The following is a 19,987-nucleotide window of genomic DNA, read 5'->3' on the forward strand; positions in this document are numbered from 1 at the left end:
GTGTCATCAAGACCAATAGATACTGCTTCAGTTAAGCCTTTACCTGCGAAACAGGCTTTCTCTACACCCCTTTCTTCAAAGACCTTTCAATTAGTATCATACCAGAGACAGCAAGAATCTTACATCTCGCCACTTATGCCCTCTCATCTCCTAGAGACTTATGCTGATGACGAAGAGGAGGATTTTGAGGATGATGACAATGAGGGAGCTTTCGGAATAGCTCACCATCCCTCAGAATTGAATATTAAATGCCTGGAGGATGATGAAGAAGAGGATACTTATTCCGGGCATTATTATCAGGAGGACATTGTAGTACATCATCATGCAGAATACCAGAGGCGGTCTCAGGTTTCAGAGGCGAGTCATTTACCACCAAGCCTCATCCAAGATTTACAGGCTATGCTGGCAGACTATAAACAACGTGTTCCACCTCAACAGGTCGTGCCTCCAGCCCAACCTGCTGTCCCTGTTCCTCAACCTGAGGTTCCACCGCCCAGGTCTCCGGTCACGGAAACTCCACAACCTGCTTTGCCTACACAGACCCCGTACACTTCTTCAGATGAAGAAGTAGAGAAAGGAGAGTTACCTAATAATCCTCCGTTTGATCCGTGGGATGACTGTTATTCCCATGCCCTCTCCACCAACCCCACAAGCTTCAGACTCACCGCCTGAAGAGAGAGCTGCAACTATATTTCAGTTGCCGGTAACCGTGGAGCAGACAGAATGTTTTCTTCATGATTTTAAAGAAGAAACTAGGAAGGTGTCAAGAGCCATTCCTATTATAGATTATATCTGCAAAGAAGGTGTCAAAGTGATGAAAAACCCTGCTTCTGTGCCGGCCGTGTTACCAAGGATTGATCAATAGTCCTGCATGCCTCATTGGACACCCGCGGCCGGGCGCCAACCATTATTTCCTTCCCTCCCTGTGGGCGCGAAGATATCTGCCTTTCAAAAACAGTGGCAGCGGATTACATCCGTTAAGTGGGTACTGGACTTAGTTCACCAAAGTTACACCCTGGAGTTTGTCACCAAACCACCAATTACTCCGCCCAGGGGTCCCCCCCCCCTCGTCTTCACTTATTGTTCAAGGAAGTTCATTCAATGCTCCTCAAGAACGCTATAGAAAAAGTTCCAGTACATCAGAGGCGGACAGGCTTCTATTCCTGTTTTTTCCTCATACGAAAGAAATCAGGGGAATGGCGACCGATCCTAGACCTGCGCAATCTCAACAAATATCTCAAGAAGCAGGGTTTCCGCATGGTCACTTTTTCGGAAATTTTAAATTGCCGCAACGAGGGAGATTTTATGGCTTCTTTGGACATGGAAGACGCGTACTTCCACATCCCAATTCACCCAAAACATCGAAAGTATCTCCGTTTCACTGTGGCTGGCGCCCATTATCAGTTCAAAGTACTCCCATTTGGCCTGAAGTCGGCTCCAAGGATTTTTACAAAGTGCCTGACCCCGGTAGCGGCAGCACTACGCTCATCAGGGATCCAGGTTTTCCGTACTTGGACGACTGGCTAGTCGAAGGTCCATCAAAATGCAGGGTGCAGAACGACATAAGTGTGCCGCAATCTCTTTGCATCCCTAGGTCTCACTGTCAACGAAAACAAGTCTCAATTGATCCCGAGAAGAATCCTGCTTTTCCTAGGAGCTTGTCTGGACACGATGCAATGCAAGGCATTCTTGTCTCAAGAAAGGCAGCTCCGTCTACAGGCATTGGCCATAAAGCTATCAAAAAGAAAGTCACTTTCTGTTCGCCTCTTCGCTTCACTTCTGGGAATGTGTTCTTCAGCCATAAATCTCATTCCGCTGGCACGTCTCAAAATGCGGCCTCTACAGGAGGAGCTACATCTTCAATGGCAACAAGCGACAGGCTCCTTTGAGGACATTATCAAAGTCATCCCACGCATGGTGGATGCTCTTCAATGGTGGACACAACTACACAATCTAAGACAAGGACTCACATTCTTGCAAACTCCTCCAGACTTCGTCCTGACGACGGATGCGTCCACGGAGGGCTGGGGAGGCCATCTCCAAGACTTGCAGGTGCAAGGCAAATGATCTCAGAAACACAAGAAATGCCTCATCAACAGTCTAGCGTTGAGAGCCATCTTTCTATCTCTACAAACGTTCCTCCCCAGAATCGCGGGGTCTTCAGTCCTGGTCCGAATGGACAATACCACCAGCATGTTTTATGTAAACAAACAGGGAGGGACAAGGTCAGCTACACTATCAAAAGAGGCTCAATAGTTATGGGAATGGCTGACGCTTCACAACATAACTCTCACGGCGGAACATGTCAGGGGTCTGCACAATACCCTGGCAGACAAACTAAGCAAATCCTTGTCGGATTGCCACGAGTGGGAGCTGGACAACACGCAAGTGATCAAGGTGTTTCAGACTTGTGGCAAACCAACGCACATATTTGCGACCCAGCAGAACAAGAAATGCCGGTATTACGCTAGAAGATACCCTCAACAGAGATCAAGAGGGAATGCCCTGTCCATGTGATGGTCAGGGATCTATGCTTACGCCTTTCCTACGATCCCACTGATTCTGCGAGTGTTGCGCAAGATGAAATTGGAGAGCTGTCGTCTCCTTCTAATTGCTCCCAGATGGCCTCGTCAATATTGGTTTCTGGAGCTCATTTTGCTGTCACAGGAGCCTCCGATGAAACTTCTACCGGCTCCAACACTACTGTCACGCAACGGGGGTTAGATACTTCACCCAGACCCTCACTCTCTGAAATTGCACACATGGCTCCTAACTTCTTAGAATTTCAACACCTCCAAATTCCTCAAGACTGCCGGGACATCTTGAAGAAAGCACGAGCCCAGAGCACGTTGAAGACTTATCGTCTCAAATGGAAGCGTTTCTGCTCCTGGTGTACTTCAAACTCTTTACACCCTATCGAAGCTCAAACAGAAAAAATTCTGCCTTATCTTTTACATTTGGCTCGCTCTGGTCTTTCTTTCTCGTTCATAAAGATCCATTTAGCGGCTTTATCCAGGTTCAGGAAAGTGGCTGACACTCCATCACTATGCTTTCATCGCTAATAAAACAATTCATGAGGGGTCTTTAACGGACTTATCCTCCAGTTAAACCTTCACCACCGGAATGGGAACTCAACACGGTCCTCTCACAGCTGATGAAGCACCCGTTTGAACCGATCCACAAAACCGACCTCAAATTCTTGACATGGAGGGTCGCTCTAATTTTAGCCCTAACTTCTGCCAGGAGAATAGGAGAAATTCAGGCTTTCACTTTAAAAGAACCTTTATTACATTTTTCTCAAGAGTATGTCACTCTTCGAACGAATCCAACTTTCATACCCAAAGTGCTTTCTCAGTTCCATCTGAAGGAACCAGTGAAATTGCAGGTTTTCTTCCCAAATCCTACATTCCCGGCGGAAAGAACACTACATTCTTTGGACATTAAACGATGTTTAAAGTTTTATCTACAAAGAACTTCAGAAAGTCAGATCAGCTATTTGTGGCTTATGGCCAGACTACACTGGGAAAAGCGGTCACTAAAGCCACAATTTCCAGATGGATAGCCTCTGCGATCCATTTCTGCCATGTTAAGGCTAACCGACCACTACAAAGGCCTGTAAGGTCTCACTCTACAAGGGCTGTGGCAGCGTCTACAGCATTGTTTGCAGGAGTGACGCTAGAGAACATTTGCCGTGCTGCGACATGGAAGAATGTCCACACGTGTACAAGACATTACTGCCTGCAATCAGCAAATCAAGAGGATGCGGCAGTTGGTAAAGCGGTTTTACGTCACCTGTTTCCATAAGAACATATTCAGGTAACAATGTTTGATTCATTTTATAATGAGTGTTCACTATTCAATATTTTTGTAAATATAAAAGAAATACATGTATTACAGTTTACTTGTTTATGTTATGCTAATATTCCTTTCCTGTGGAATACTATATGACTACTCTTTGGAATTTAGTCATGTTTTTTTATTAGTAGATAATTTACTTTGCAATTGTTGGTTGTTAAACAGAAGTTTATGGGAGTGTACCACGATAAGTCTCCCACCATCCGCAACCGGCTTTTACCTGGTTTACTGCTTGCTATTCTGATTCAGGCATGTGAATCTATGAAAGATACCCCAATACTGGATAAGAAAACAAGTTACTTACCTGTAACTTCCGTTATCCAGTATTGGTATCTTTCATAGATTCACATGCACCCACCCCCCTCCCCGGAGAGTCAGTTCTCTAATTTTGGGATACTCATTCCCACTTGTGCTAATGAAAATGTGAGGAGAACTGGGTCTGCAGAGAGGGTTCTAGAGGGTGCTGTGAGCTGATTGGTTGGAGCAAAGACTTTGGTCTTTTTAGCATAATGAGGTAGATAGGCTACTACAATCTAGGCCTGAGGCCTTCTCATAGGGCCTACTACTGTAATTTACTTTTAGCACTGCTTTTTTATATACCGTGGGACTCCCGCCTCGGCGACGGGGAATTATTCAGGCATGTGAATCTATGAAAGATACCAATACTGGATAACTGAAGTTACAGGTAAGTAACTTGTTTTCTTAGTAGAGCAGCACATTGATTGGATGTCCGCCTACTCTCTTACATTGAAGCCCAACAAGATAGAATTCCTACTTCTCTATTCCAATAGCCATCTGCCTTCAGTTAAAAAATGACTCGTCCTTCCCAGCCTTGGCATTGCATCATTCCTACTATTGTTCACTAAATCACTCGCATTCACCATTGATTCACAAATTGGCTTGAATGAACATATTACAAAACTGGTGAAAAAAAGCCAATTACCAATTCCGCCTTTTAAAGAAGACTATCTTCAATTCCTCATTCCAAGCTTCGGTTTAGTAGTCCAAGCCTTGGTGCCTTCCCACTCTCTCGGTGGCAGTGCACTACCCAAACACACTCCTCTGCACGGCTGTTATCCAATGCGAAAAAGAGCTTACCATTTCACTACAGTTGTAAAATTGCTCAATGTGTTACCCATAGAAGCTAAAAGTAACTTCCAACTGGCCTGGGAAACCTTAAGACAACCAGCTCAAACTATTGCTACCGAACTGCGCAACCCTTGCACCTTTCTGTTCGTCATCCTGATGACTCCTTTCTTCTCAGTTTTACTGTACCGGCATTCTGTGTAACCTCTTGACTTTTCTACTCTCTCCAAAGAACAATAATCGATTGTTTGTTGCTTTGCTACTTCTACTGCATGTGAGTTTGGTTCTTTGTAAAGTGCTCTGCTGTCCCTTTGGTAAGGACCAAACCACATAAATAATAAGAATACATATGCTGGATTAATGGATTACTATAACAAGGTTTAATATGTCATAGGTTTACGAGGCTATAGAGCAGAAATTGGGAAGTCGTGTTCAATTAGAGAGCATTTCTTATGTAGGTAGGCCTCTTATAAACATTTGTGGAGCGTGCAGTCTGGTACAGAATTCAAGAATGATATGTAAGCATTCATATTAGCATACATGTTTTAAAATTAGTACTAAGATGAGTTAAATGAAAAACTGTATGCATAGGGATAAGTAGGAAAGAATCTTTGAAAAATATCTTTATTCTTTGTGCAGTTTGACATTTCCTTAGCACTTCGAAGTGTTTAAGTTCTTCGATCGCAGCCAGCAAGTGTTTTGCTCTGTGAGGCTGGAGGAGTAGGGATTTTTCAAGACTGGTTGACTTGTTAGTCAGTATGTTTCTTGTCTTGTGGGTCACTATGTGTATATTTATTGCGTTCTCAATATAGCATCAACGCAGTTTTCAGAAATTCCCAAGTTGTTGCTTTCCACGAAAAATGGCATAAACTCTAAAGTTACCCATCATTAGATTGTAAGGTTATTTATTTTGTGCAAAATCGTACCACGGATTCCATACCCCTTTGATTTTTGATTCCAGACTGTCTAGAGTGAGTACAAAAGGTCTGGCCAAATGGTGAAACAGGTCCCAGGATGCTTGTTTCTGATCCAGAGTTCTGGCTGGACTGTTCCCATGAGGAGCAGGGTCAAGACTTATTTTCATACGGCTGGGTCCAAACTAGGGTGGGTAGTCAGCAAAAGAACAATGGATTTAATCCAGATCTCTTGACTGGGGGAGAATGTTTGATTCATACATCATTCCATCCATCATTGGTTGGCACCTTGCCAAAGATCTAGGCATGTCACAAAACGTGTTTCCTATGAAAACTAGGGCCTATTAGATTATATATGTATATAGCCACAAACTTCTCCTGGCCGCCTAAATGTGGCAGTCTCTGGCGGGGTAGTGAGCCCTTAATACACCAAACATAGATATTCCGTACTACTCCCCCCCCTCCCTGTCTCCGATGCTGGAGGGAGTTCTGCCGAGTCAAACATTGTTGCCGACAGAAATTTATTGTGATTAAGGCGAAAAAAAACACCCAGTGCGTTTCAGAGACCCATTGTCTTTGGTCATGCCTTAATTGCAATAACTCTCTGTTGGTAACAATTTTGTACTCTGCAGATCTTTCTTCCAGCCCTTGGATACAAGGAGGGTGTCGTGGGGAGTATATATATAGATCTATATATCTATATATATATATATATAGATAGATTTATAGATAGATAGATTTATAGATGGATAGATTTGTAGATAGATGGATAGATAGATAGCTTTATAGATGGATAGATTTATATATATATATATATATATAGATATCTATATAGGTATAGATAGTTATTTATATATATATATATATATATATATATATATATATATATAATATTTGCAAAAGAATATAGTTTTGAAATATTATAGCTTACATCAATTTTTGCTTTTTTATTATATGTCCTTATTTAAAGTGGCAGGCCTCACAAAAGTTATTACGACAAGCAGTAAGCACCCACGAAAAAGGAAGTGTTCAAACTAAAGTAGGAACAAAATAAGTGTTATGCACTGTGGTTTCTGCTGAAATTGCTATATACTCATTTTGCCATTTTCACAAGTCTTCCCTCATAGATATATCACTGCCATCCGTACCTGTCTCATTATCAAATGGTCTTGGGCCATGCGCTGCAGTTGTGTAAAAAAAAGAATTTTTGTAAACGAAAGTGTGTTATTGAAGCCAAAGACAAATTGGATTCACTTCTCAAAATTATTTCTTGCGGCGTAGTCTACACTGTAGTATAGACTTGTGTAATTTTGGTGTCCATAAAAGAAAAAGGATTTTCACTCGAGGCTTTTTTTTTTGTTTAAATAAAACTGTACGATATGAAAATATGGAGGAGAAAGGACATTTGAAGCAGTAGTACGAAAGAGCTGGTGTCGGATGCCTTTGCAGTCATTTTCTTGTTGTTTTTTCTGACCCCACCATCGTTCGTTGTGTATACCTTTTTAGCTATTGGTCATCTAGCCACCCCTTTTGGAAATTACTATACAATGTAATGAAGCGCCATACAAAAAAAGTTGATCGTATTTTAAAATAATACATTATTCTTTTAAAACGGTGTCATAATAAATAACTTGCTATGTGTATGCCTCAGAATTCCATCAAAAAGCAACATGATAAAATGCTACAAAACACTTCATTATATAAATTGCCGGAAATCAGCAGTTTCTTTACAGCCTTATTTGCTTGCAGGCTTTTCTTTTATAGTTAGGATAACCTAACCTTTTCATTTATGATTTACTTTATTAGCAGTTTTATATATTAGTGACTGATCCCTCTGTATGCGAATAGTTTTCCAAGTACAGGAACACCGTAGCATGATAACCATTAAGTATTTTTACCTTTACGTTCATTTTCTTACTTTATGCTTCAGAATTTTAGCAGTTTCTCCATTACCTCCTCATCTGTCTTTCTCTCTCAGACCTTAAATATGAGTTTAACCTCCATTCATGCCGGACCTAATCACCAAACTTAAATACCTGATAGAGCTGTCTGGATGAAGATTCCTTAACTTTCGAAGTCTCCCCAGGCACCAGTCTGGATCCGTAATTTTTTTAGCAGCACTTCTGTGCACCTGGGGGCGGCGTCTTATGACTCTGTGATGAGGTTGACTCCTGTTCTGATGTCAGTGGAGTCCTATAAGTATCCTCTGGCATGCAGATGCCAGTTTCTTCTTTTCCGTGCTGCAACGCAGATCTGGAGAAGTGTTTCACTCGCAGTTTTCTGGCCTACCGCAACATTTTTTGTCGGTTGGAACAGTGTACCTTTTTGAAGTCTTCAGGCTTTAAGCCTTGTGGGTTTTGTACATGGCAGATGTCGGCCACGGACACGCATTCCATTTGTATGTGTTGTTTGGGAGTACACCATGACTCCAAAGATTGCAGCTCCTATCAGAAGCTGAAGCCGAAGGCACTCAAGGATAGCCAGAATGAAACTTCTGGCGGCGTGGTTGACGCTGTCCTCTGAGACTTCCCGACAGCCTTGGTCTTCTTCTCATGGCAGTTCACTGCGCCCTTCCAAGAGCCGGAGCTGCTCCCGTGAACGGCACTATGAACCATCGATGTCCCATGGTAAGCACAGGCGGTTGAAGTCGCTGAACACCCCGACTTCGTCACATAGAGACTCCGTCTCTCAGAGCTCCTGCAGTTCACCGGTTGAGGAGGCCATACACAACTCTTCCCCGTACCTCCATGTCTTTCTGGGAGCTGGGGCTTCGATGGCCCGAATTAGACATTATTAGAACTCTCTGCATCAAATCATTTGGTCTCCACCTTCCTTTGGAGTGCCGTTGGACCCCATGGAGGTGAGAGGAGCCAAACAGGTGGGCTCATTCTTGGCGTCAGTTGGGTCCTGGGTAGGCATCAGCCGACTCTGCTTCGGTGCCGGTATACAGCCCTTTTGGGTTTCCACCTTCTACGTCTATCCTCGATCAACAGGCTCCAGAAATGGCGTCCCTGCGTCGATCGAAGCCAATTCACCTCCTCTCGATGTCGAGACGTCTCCTTCACTGCATCTGTCGACGTCTGGTGTGGAGTCAATTAAGCCTTCTGTGGGGAAGGTTGTCCTTCCGCTTCTCTCTCATGGTGGTACTTCTGAAGGTCGCCATTTGGGAGATTATAGAGAGGAGTCATGGCTATTGCATCCTATATCCGAGGCTATTCCACCTCATATGGAGGAGAGTTGGCTGTCTGTATTAGGGGAGGCTAGTGTGCTGAAGTCTTTCCCAGCTTCGGGACTTCTTTCCCCACCTAGGCTTGTTACTGAGGTGAGTTCCTCCTTTGCGGACATGTCAAGGAGAGTGGCTATGGTTTTAGAGTTATCTCTTTCTACTGTGGAAATATCCCCTGATTGATATCCTCTGTCAAGGTCAGACAGGGGTGGAGCCTGTTCTTCCATTTAGTGAGGAGCTGTATGACATTTTGTTGGAAACTTGGGCTAAGCCTGATACAGGAGTTTATGTGGATCATGATATATCTCGCAGACACCAGCCTGCTCATGGAGATCCTGCTTGTCTTCTGAGGCATCCTTCTTCTCGTAGTTTGATGGTACATGCTGCTTCAGCCTCACAGGATGTAGATTCTCTACCTAATGTTCAGTTGTTTTCTAGGAGACAAGATGCGTGCGGCAAACATTTTTCCTCTGCTAGTTCTGCTTTAAGGTCTATTAACACTGCTTGTGTGCTTGGGCTTTTTTCACACATTGTGGGATTCATTTCAAACTATGTTGCAGTCACTTCCAGGTGACCTCCAATCCAATCTTGATCAGTTGGTTCGAGATGGTCAACAGGCAGCTAAGCTGATCATTAGATGTGGCATGGATTCTACTGATTCAGTGGGTCGGACCATGGCCTCCTCTGTGGCACTACGTTGTTGTGCCTGGTTACATACCTCAGGCTTTTCAGAGGCTGTCCAGGGTGCTTTTGTCGACATGCCCTTTGACAGCACCCATCTGTGCCCGGGCCGACTTGGCTTTGCAGTGTTTCCGTGATAGACAAGGTGAAACAGAGTCCTAATTATATGCCTCTTTAATTTGTTTCCCTATACTAGGCTTGTATGGGGGATGTTGATCTTTTGTTTCTTACATTGCTGGCCATGTTTTGGCAGGGCCATAGTTGTCTAAATTCAGCCTGTGGTGGCACCCAATGGGGCGTTCCTGCGGTTAGCCGGTATTATTCTTTCAATACTGCCTAAGATAGGTTACGTTGTTTAAAGGATACTTATTGCATAGGGTTTTCTTCCCTTTTGTCCTCTGATGATGGGCTTCACGCTCAAGAGGTTGTTTGCATGTGAGATTTCTTCCGGTTAGGAAGTTTACCTGTGTCACCTGCTCCTTTTTTTAAGTATTTAGGTATGTTGGTAAGCATTACCAACCAACCATTACCATTGCTTTAGAATTTCAGTATCTCTTATAGGGACATCTGTTTATGCTCTTTGTGTAGTTTCTATATAGAGAGTTTGTTTATACTGTTTGGCTGCGCTGGGTTTAGTAGAGTTGTGGGCTCTTCTTGGCTGTCTTTCTTTCTGACCACCACCCCCTTTTGTACCGTTGACCGATTTTCCCACTAGGGAATTCTTTTTTGATCTGCCATTTTTACTGTTTTTTGGTAGAGTGCACTTGTCATTGAATTCCTATATGGCGCAGGCTGGATTTTCTTTAGGTAATTTTCGCAAAAGTTCTGCTACTCTTTTTGATGGTGATTATGCCAGCTGTGCCACGTTGTTAGGTCTTGGCGGTGACTCTCCTTGCCTGCGCATTGGCTATTGTCCCTTGATGATATGTTCATCTATTTCTTAGAACCTTTAAATATTCTTCTGGATACTTGTTTCAGATAATGATTCCCTCCATTTTCTGGGGGTTGCATTTTTGCTTACTCATTTTCTTTGAACATGGTTGTTCCATGAGCACTGCTTGCAAAGTTTTCTGGGATGTGGTGTCATAATATTTTACCCCTTAGGGGTTACTTACTTCACACATATCTTGTATTCTTTGGTGGGATTATTTTCTTCTCCTAAGAGGATGTCCCTCTCTATGGTTCTTAATCATCTTTAAGAACATTTTGAATTTTCGTCCCCATATAATGCGACATGCTAGGATTGTGGGTGTAGTTACACTTATTTCTGGAAGTTGGATGTCTCCTACCTCCTTAGGACAATTTGTTACTCCAATTGGCTTGTTTTAATGGGTTCAATTTCTTGAACTTATATTTTGTTAAACCTCATGTTCTTATGGAACAATTTTTACATAAATATATAATCTGAAAGAAACAGTTAGTTATAAATTACTTACCTTAGAATTACCCCCAGGCGTCAGACTGGATCTGGAAAGTTTTTCATCTGTAGTACCTCTGCACTTCGGAAGGTGGCGGTCGGTCGACTCCACGTTCATCGTTGGCATCGTGGTCGCCCGGATGACGTTGCGGTAGCTATATAGATGCCACCCTCACGTGCTGACAGCAGTTCTTTCTATTTCTGCGCCAGCTATCGCAGATCCGGAAATAGCGGTACCTCCAGTCACTTTTCTACTGACTTTTGTCGACATCGTTTTTGAGTCCATCGACTCCTGGCGCACGAGGGATGCCCGGCTTCAAGGCTTGTAGTTCCTGTAACTGACTAATGTCGTGATGGATCCGCATCATGTGTGCCTCTTCTGCCTGGGGCGCGACCACGACCCCAAGTCTTGCCTCCACTGACGGACCATGAATCCAAAGTCTTCTTGAGACCCAGCAGTCGGCTCAGTGCCGCTCGCTCAAGGTCCTGGTCGCGTAAGAGGTCGAGGGACGGTCACAAAGCTGCCATCATTCTTCTTCCACGTCTTTGCACTCTGGGTCAGGGAGGTCGAAGCACACGAAGAAGTTAAAGAAGTATTGTCGCTATTCGACTTCTCCCCGTCTGTCAACCGACTCAATGAGAGATGCAGATGGTGCCCCTCTCACAGCTCGTTGTGTGGAACCTGAAGGGTCGGCTTCGGCTTTCCCACCCTTTCCAGGATTTGGAGCGACCACTGCCCAGCTTCTTCAATTTTACGAAGCGATGCACGCCATCTTTTGGCAACCCAACTCCGCTGGCAAGCATTTGAGCACCTCGGATCGGCTGGGGGCCCTGGGCCTTCGATGCTGGTGGCTTCGGCCTCTGCACCGCAGGCTCCCCTTGGATCAGACCAGGATCGGCGCTGGTCGACCTTTTACCACCTCCACCGGTGCCAACTCCACCAGCACCAAGTCCGCTGCCAGCATCGGCTGTGTCCCCAGCCAACGTCAACCCCGGCCTCCACCTCGAAGTATACAGGGAGCTGGACTGGCGTGGACTGATGGCGGATCCGGCGCCGACGGGTACTTTTGTGCCCCTGTTCTACCCTAGCTCTTTGAGACCAGATTGGTAGCCAGAGGTAAGTGAGGAAGACTGGGAGGGGTCTGGAGACCCTTTGACTGACCAGTTAGGTGATGAACTGAGGGAAGCCAGTGGTCTAGATACCTCACCAGACCTTGGTATGTTGTCTCCTCCTACTGTGGCTACAGAGTAGGGAGCGTCTTAGACTGTGATGTTGCATAGGGCGGCCGAGGCTCTCCACCTTGAGCTACCTATGATGGCAGTCAGGACTAACCTCCTGACAGGCGCTTCAACCGTCAGCTAGCTCTTCGGAGCCCCTGCGGCCGTTTAATGAAGCCCTGACAGACATCCTTTCGAGCCCAACACAAGGGCTCCTGCGGAAAAGGATGATTGCCCAATGCCACCGCCCGGCCCCAGGCGACCTCACTTTCCTCTCCCAACACCCCACCCCTGGGAGCTTGGTGGTCCAAGCCTCCACCTCCAAGGGCGCATTCCCTACCGCTCCACCTGATAGGGAATCCAAAAAGCTGGACCATCTTTGGAAGAAGATGTTTTCTTCCTCCAGCTTAGGACTGCAGTTGGTAAATACTGCATTTCTGTTAGGCCGTTACACCCACTCCATGTGGGATATGGTTGCGCAAGTGCTGCCTCAGTGCCCGGAGGAGTTCTGGGCTATACTCTCAAGCAGTTTGCCGAGGGGAGAGACGCAGCGAAGTTTACCACCTGCTGTGGGCTGGATACCGCTGACTCACTAGGCAGGACGATTTCCACGTCGGTAGCTCGTCAATGTTACGCCTGGTTGAGGTCGACTGTTTTTTTCTGGGGTGTCCAATCCACCCTTATGGACTTGCCCTTTGATGGCCATCGCCTATTCAGTGACAAAGCAAACACTGCGCTAGAGCGCTTTAAGGACTCTCGGTCTACGGCCAGGTCCTTGGGCCTCTCCACCACCTGCCCTGCGCAGTCTGCTTTTCACCCCTTTCGTGCCTATGGAATAGGTGCCCCGCCACGTCTTGCCCAGAGCCACAGGCCAGCACAAGCTGTTCAGCCCCTGCGTGGCCGGGAACATGGGAACAAACGCAGTGGTTCTGGGGGCCAGCGGGCAGGCCAGTCCACCACAGCCCCCTCTGCAGCAGCCTCCAAACCCTCCTAGTCCAAACTTTTAGGGCCACCAATCGCCAGTGGGCAACAGGATTTGCCATCACCTCCCCCGCTGGCGCACCATCACGTCGGACAGGTGGGTTTTGCAAATAGTCCGAAGGGGCTACTCCCTCCCCTTTGTGACTACCCCTCCCCTTTGAGACTACCCCTCCATCCATGCCGCCTCAGTACCATCGCATGTCGGAGGATCATCTGGCCCTTCTCCAACAGGAAGTTTCTGCACTCTTGGCAAAGAGTGCCCAAGAAGGACAAAGGCCTGCCTACTATCTTGGATCTCAGGGACGTCAACCGCTTTCTCCGGAAGGAGAATTTCAAAATGTTGACGTTGGCTCAGATCCTGTCTGCCCTCGACCCTGTAGAGTGGATGGTAGCTTTGGACTTGCAGGACGCTTACTTTCACATCCCCGTCCTTACGGCCCACCGGTGTTACCTACGGTTCACGGTAGGCCACGAGCACTTTCAGGTTAGCGTGCTCTCCTTTGGCCGAGAGGAGGGAGGGAGGGAGGGACAGAGGGGGAGGGGGAGAGAGGAGGAGGAGGAGGAGGGGGATATATATATATATATATATATATATATAATCTATCTATCTATCTATATATATATATCTATCTATCTATATATCCTTCCTTCCTTCCTTCCTTCCTTCCTTCCTTCCTTCCTTCCTTCCTTCCTTCCCTCCCCAGTAGGTAGTTATAGTTAGGACCTTGTTTCTATTCAAAAAGCATTTTTTTCTTTTCCCAATAACTTTGGCGCCGGTTGACGAATCTTCGCCAGATTTTCTAAACTAGTGGGGTGCTCCGGTCAGCTCCTATCTTGAAAGTTTCAGGGTGATTCGGCAACCGGGGGCCGAGAAAAAAGTGGGGTCCCAAAACGTGTTTTCTCCACGTTAATTCCCAAAGGAAACTTTAGACACGACCCCAGCCCGAACTGCTGAACGGAATTACACTACATTTGGCAAAAAGGTAGCCCTTGTTTCAGAATAAAACTCTTTTTGTTAAATGGTGTAAATCCGTTCAGTAGTTCCTGAGAAATTAAAAAAAATAGAGGTAAAAAAAATGCATTTCCCATCGGAAACTTTAGACACTGCTACTGCTGAACGGAATTACACCAAATTTAGCACAAAGGTAGCCCTTGTTTCAGAAAGAACTCTTTTTCCTAAATCGTGGCTGAGGAAATAAAAAAATAAAAGTATCGATATTTAGAGGCACTGAGGATCTGTGGACCCTCCTGACCATGAGCTTTATTCTAATTGGCTGTCAACACTCTAAACGAGGAAGTGTTGGCAGCCATCTTGTGCCTCAGTAACCGAGGCACATGAAAACAGGGAAACAAAGGCGTAAAACAAGAAAAGGGGACAGGGTAGAAACATCCTGACCCCCTAGGTCTGCTCAGGGAGTCCCACAACGACCCCCAGGGCCCACAAAAGCATATATGTATTTTTTTAATCTGCAAAATCCGCGGAGGATCCGTGGATCCTGCTGCGCGCGGGCTCCCACGCTTTGTTAATATTTAGCCCCTGGGTGGGCCAGGTCCTGGGGGCAGTGAAAAAAAACCCCACACTGCCCCGGGGACCGCCACCTCCCCGGGACAAGATAATTGAGTTGCGGGGGCACACAGCCCCCCGCAGCCCCGGGGTCCGCCACCCCCGGAGCTTCTTTTTTAATCTATGGGGGGGCCTTATTTGCTGGGGGCACGTGGCCACCCTTACATCCACCACCCACCGGGGCTTCTATTTTTTTTATAAAAACAACTTGGGTGGGGTGGCGCGAGTCCCCCCACACACCCCGGGGACCACCACCTCCCCGGGGCACTAATTATTAAAATGTAGGGGTCGGTTACGGTCCCCCGAGTCCCGGGGACCACCACCCCCTGGGGCTGTGCTGATGTTGGGAGGGGGGCCACACAGCCCCCCTCCTGGAGCGTGTGATGGCCCTGGGGACTGACACCCAGGGCCGGCTCCTGGAGTGTCCCGGGGTGCCCACCTCCGGACACCGCAGTTTCCTATGACAGGGCGGGAGCCGTGCGGCTCCCGCCCTGTCATAGCAAACTTGGTTTGGATTTTGGAAGAGAGCAGGAAACCTGCGCTCTTCCAAAATCCAAACCAGATTGCTTTTCCACACGGGGAGCTACATGTCAGCAGCTCCCAATGTGGAAAAGCAATGCCAGCTGACGCGGGGCGCCGACAGGGACCGTGCGGGCATTGGGTTTCCCCCACGGTCCCCCCAGAGAGGGCCAGCCCCGGGGCTAGAAGTAGCCCGGGAGGGGCCACACGGCCCCCTCCCCGCCCAAAATAAATAAATAAAGGCCAGCCCCGGGGGATGGGGTCCCCAGGGCCAATAGAGGCCTCAGGAGGGGGGCCACGAAGCCCCCCTCCATAACAACAAAATTATATTTATGTGGCCATGCCCCTAGGGGATGGGGTCCCCGGGGCTGGAATTGGCCACGGTAGGGGAGCCCACGCGGCCCCTTTCAAATTCTTTTTTTTTTTTTTTTTATTTGGGTAAGGCCCTGGGTGATGGGGGTCACCAGGGCCCCAAAAAAGTAAAAAGAAAGGGGTCCACACAGGCCCCCTTCTAAAAAAAAATAAAACAAAACCCTAGAATCGCGCCGGTGGACACGTCCCCTCACAGCAAATTAATTCCCCTTCAATACTGGGGGTCCCTGGGGGCCAACTAGCCCACCAGGTACCTCCAGTAAGTGCCACAGGGCTACGTTGCAGAGAGGTGGTCCAGGCCACGCCCCTTTTTACACCTCTCTGCAACGCAGCTCTGTGGCTCTTACTGGAGTTACCTGGTAGGCTAGTTTGACCCCAGGGACCCTCAGGGTTCAAGGGGACTTAATCCCCCAACTTAAAACGTGCCAAAATGCCCTATTTGAATACTAAAAGGTGAACTTTCCGACTTTCAGTATTCACAAGGGTCATTTACGAGTAGAAAATGCTCTTTGTGAACACCGAAAGCCGAGTAGTAAATGCCCTTTGTGAATACCAAAAGTCATAAATTTAGATTTTCGTATCACTTTACCTTTGTGAATCGGGACCAATGTCTATTATTTAAGTAACCCAAAAGGGAGTAGCTGAGCATTTTCCAATTTAGGCTGATAATGAAGGGCACACGTTCATTCAGGATCAGGAAGCTACCATTGCAAGGGGGTGCAGCTTTAACATTGAAGGGATCCAAACGATGGGAACATGCGAATCCGAGGCATTTCGATTATACATTAGGGTAAAGAAATTTTAAAAAATGGTCTTTGGTTCCGCCGTACACAGGGAACCAAGAACAAAGTGCCATGGATCTTGGGACACTCCTATGTTTCACAAACCCAGCAGTGAGCCAGTAGGAGGAAAAATATATGGGGGGGGGAGGGGGAGGGGGGTTACGGCTGGGAAGCGCAAAGGTTGAAATGGTTTGGGTGCCCAGGAATAAGGTAGGCCAAGCTCACACCTGAAATCAAAAATCTTATTCGGAAACATCCCCCTCCCTCCACCAGCAATGGTACCACCTCTGGGGCAACAGTCTAGCAGCTATGGGAAGAATAAGCCTCCTAGATGCAGGGACCTCATCAGAATAGCAAGGATGCTGGGAAGGCTGCAGCAATGTGGTCTCAGTTAGTGGAAAGGAGCAGACATGTACAGCACAGTTGAGAGATGGAGCAGAAGCCACAGCAATAAGCAAGTTTTGCCAGAGCAGGTGTTTTAAGACATTTAGAAAAGACCTTAGAAATGTGAGGATGCCGAAGTATTACTCAAGAGATTGGGTACATCTCAAGGGCTTTTTTCATAGACCTCTTGATTCTAAACATCGCAGGAATCCTGGAGCTGTTGGGCTGCAATTATCAGGAGACAAGTGTGGGCTTGAGGTTTGGGGAGGAGCTGCAAAAGCGCATGAGCACCATAGTGGCGTAGTAAAAGAGCGACTTTCTGCCCACAACAAGACAATTGATAAGGCCTTCAAGGACAGCCGGATAACGCAGCCATCCCTTATGTGCAGGCCTTGGGATGCCGTACGGCAGGGCAGCCTGAGGGAGACCGCAACGCGGTGCAGGCATTGCTATTGCAGTCTAGATACGGTGGGGGCTGGTCACAAGATGGTAGGCAAAGTAGCAACAATCAAGAGTCTAAAGGATGGATAAAACAAATACTATAGTGATAATTATGATGAGCAATGATTATAAAAGCATGTCTCAAGCTGCAAGTGGACACATTGTTTAATATAACAGCGGCCATATATCTCAGCATTGTCTCTGAATTGTTGTCAAGCAAAAAGGAATGTTAAGTGACACAAGTGCAGGTGTTACTGGTTTGAGCTGTGCACAATTTACTAATTCATTCACCACTTACCAAACAACATCTTGTTACCAGAGAAGGATAATCAGCTATTTTAATAGGGCCCCACTTTAAGCCCATCCTTCATGTTCAATTTCAAGTACATTTATAGTGTCATCATATGGAATGCCCTAAAGCTGTGTTGCAGAGCCCTATGAGGAAGTATATATTAAGGATTCACAAAATGCCATGTAGGTAGGAATCGCAATATTTTTTGCGATTCCTTAATATTCCTTACTTGCGAATTGCAAATTGCGAGTCGTAATAAAGGAATACCTTCACATTCATTCCTATGGGCCTAACGGCCCATAGGAATGAATAGGAATTGCGCATGCAATTTGCGAGTACCCAATAGGTACTCGCAAATTGCGTGCGCTATTTCAAGGGTGCAAGGGTTCCAGAGGGACACCCTGTTGCACTTCAGAAATGTGCATGTGTGCACATGTGGCGCACATACATGCCCTAAGGGCATGAATGTGTGCCACATGGCACTTTTAAAATAGCAAAAAAGTGTTTTTTAAAGGAAATTGCGAATTACCACCAACTTGAAGTTGGTGGTAATTTGCGATTCCTTGAGGCAATATTGCAATTTGCGATGCCTACTAGCATAGCATTTAGGGAATCGCACATTGCGATTCTCTAAATGCTTACGCAAAATAAGGAATTGCAATTCTAGCTACCTACATCTGGCCCTTATTTATTAATTGTAACTCCTTTTATTTACAGTGTTTACTAATCCATGCTTTAAGCACAACATAAAAAAGGATTGCCAAAACCATCAAGTCTGGCTTTCCTACAGTGCCAGCACAGCCAACTCAGACCAGAGACGGATATGCATGCACCGGGAACATATACACGTCCTCCCTTGTTGTTCATACATACATTCTACCCCTGCTGTTTGTCAGACCTGCTGGCTTTGCAGTGCTTGTATACCATGAGCCCAGCTCAGTAAATGACCAGCTGAACGTTTTATCTTTGGAACTTTTCTGTACCATTTGTTGTGTGTTATATCATTCTGTCAATGTTCTATTTTTCAGGCTATGTCCAAGCATCAAAACAAGATAAGAAATTCTTTACTTGTGCACCAAACTACTCCTACGCTGCTCTTTGCGAGTGTCTACGAAGGGTTTTTATCTACCGTCAACCCACTCCTGTACCCACCGTGCTGTACAACAGGAAGGAGGGAAGACACGTAGGACAAGTTGCTAAGCAGCAAGTAACAAGTCTAGAAACGAATGATCCCATCCTGGGGTTTCAAGCCTCAAATGAGAGATTATTTGTCCTAACTTCAAAAAATCTTTTTGTAATAAAGGTCAACGCTGTGGATTAATTAACAAATATCATGCCCATTGTATGAGATTAAGAAATTGTGAGTTTACAGTTAGAAGTATGCATCGAAAAGCAAATTGTGAATTAGAAGACCATAAATGCATTTTATAGAAATAAAAATTGTGAAGCTTTGTTAAATATTTGCATTGTACAAAATTAATTAAAAAAAACCTGAAAGCACAATTTAGAAGTATTTTGATTCTTTCTTTGTGACTTTACACATCTGAGCTTCTCCTGATCTGTTTCATTATGGTGATGTTCATCTTCTAACCTTAGTCTTTCTATTGAGACTACCTCAAAAATCCTTTGTCTGAAGGGTGTTTTACAGTAGAGGTTTACTTGCACGGGTGATCTTGAAAATATTTTTTTTTTACACTCTCTTGCCGTGCCCTTGTGAAGCAATCTTTCAGGATAATTCACCCCTTCGAGCTAAAGTAGAGGAGGGGAGACTGGGTTCCGTGGTCAGGATAATATGGGATAGTTGTTGTCGCTTGTTACTTTATATCCTCATGCGATTTTCTTTTTTCTTTTTTTTAAATTACATTTAGAAATATAGTGGGAAATGATTTTGTGTCCTACAATGTTAACAAGTGGCAAACGACTTGACTCGTTTTACTATGGGAATGGAAAGAACAACTTTGCAATAGAGGTCGGTGTGACAAAATATGCCCTCCAACAGGTTCCACCTTGCTTCCTTAGTCTGATCCCGTCTGCACACTGTTGCAGAACACCAAATTGGATTGCAGCTCACTGGGAAGGTAAATCACGTGACTTTCCAGGCATCATTGTGCTATGAAGGGTGGTTTCAAGCTGCAGTACAAATTTTGACAATAAGCGCCATCCTCCATGACTGATGGCGAGGGCATATATTTTTGAGGTCTGAGAGCGCAAGTTTATTTGGTGCACTTGACAAGAAGCCCAAACAAGTACAGCAC

General features: G+C 45.7%; 1 protein-coding gene across 1 annotated transcript in view; it reads left to right on the forward strand.

Annotated features, from left to right (window-relative positions):
• The window catches only part of NUDCD1 (NudC domain containing 1), a 373,385-nt gene extending 354,150 nt beyond the window's left edge, over nucleotides 1–19,235 (forward strand). Inside the window, exon 10 of the mRNA XM_078686877.1 lies at nucleotides 18,761–19,235. Within this exon, the coding sequence (XP_078543003.1) occupies nucleotides 18,761–19,053 (293 nt within the window). The 3' untranslated portion in view covers nucleotides 19,054–19,235. The remainder of the gene's footprint in view (nucleotides 1–18,760) is intronic.
• The last annotated feature ends 752 nt before the right edge of the window (nucleotides 19,236–19,987 follow it).

The sequence above is a fragment of the Lissotriton helveticus genome, chromosome 4_1, assembly GCF_964261635.1.
Source record: "Lissotriton helveticus chromosome 4_1, aLisHel1.1, whole genome shotgun sequence".
Lineage (NCBI taxonomy): Eukaryota > Metazoa > Chordata > Amphibia > Caudata > Salamandridae > Lissotriton > Lissotriton helveticus.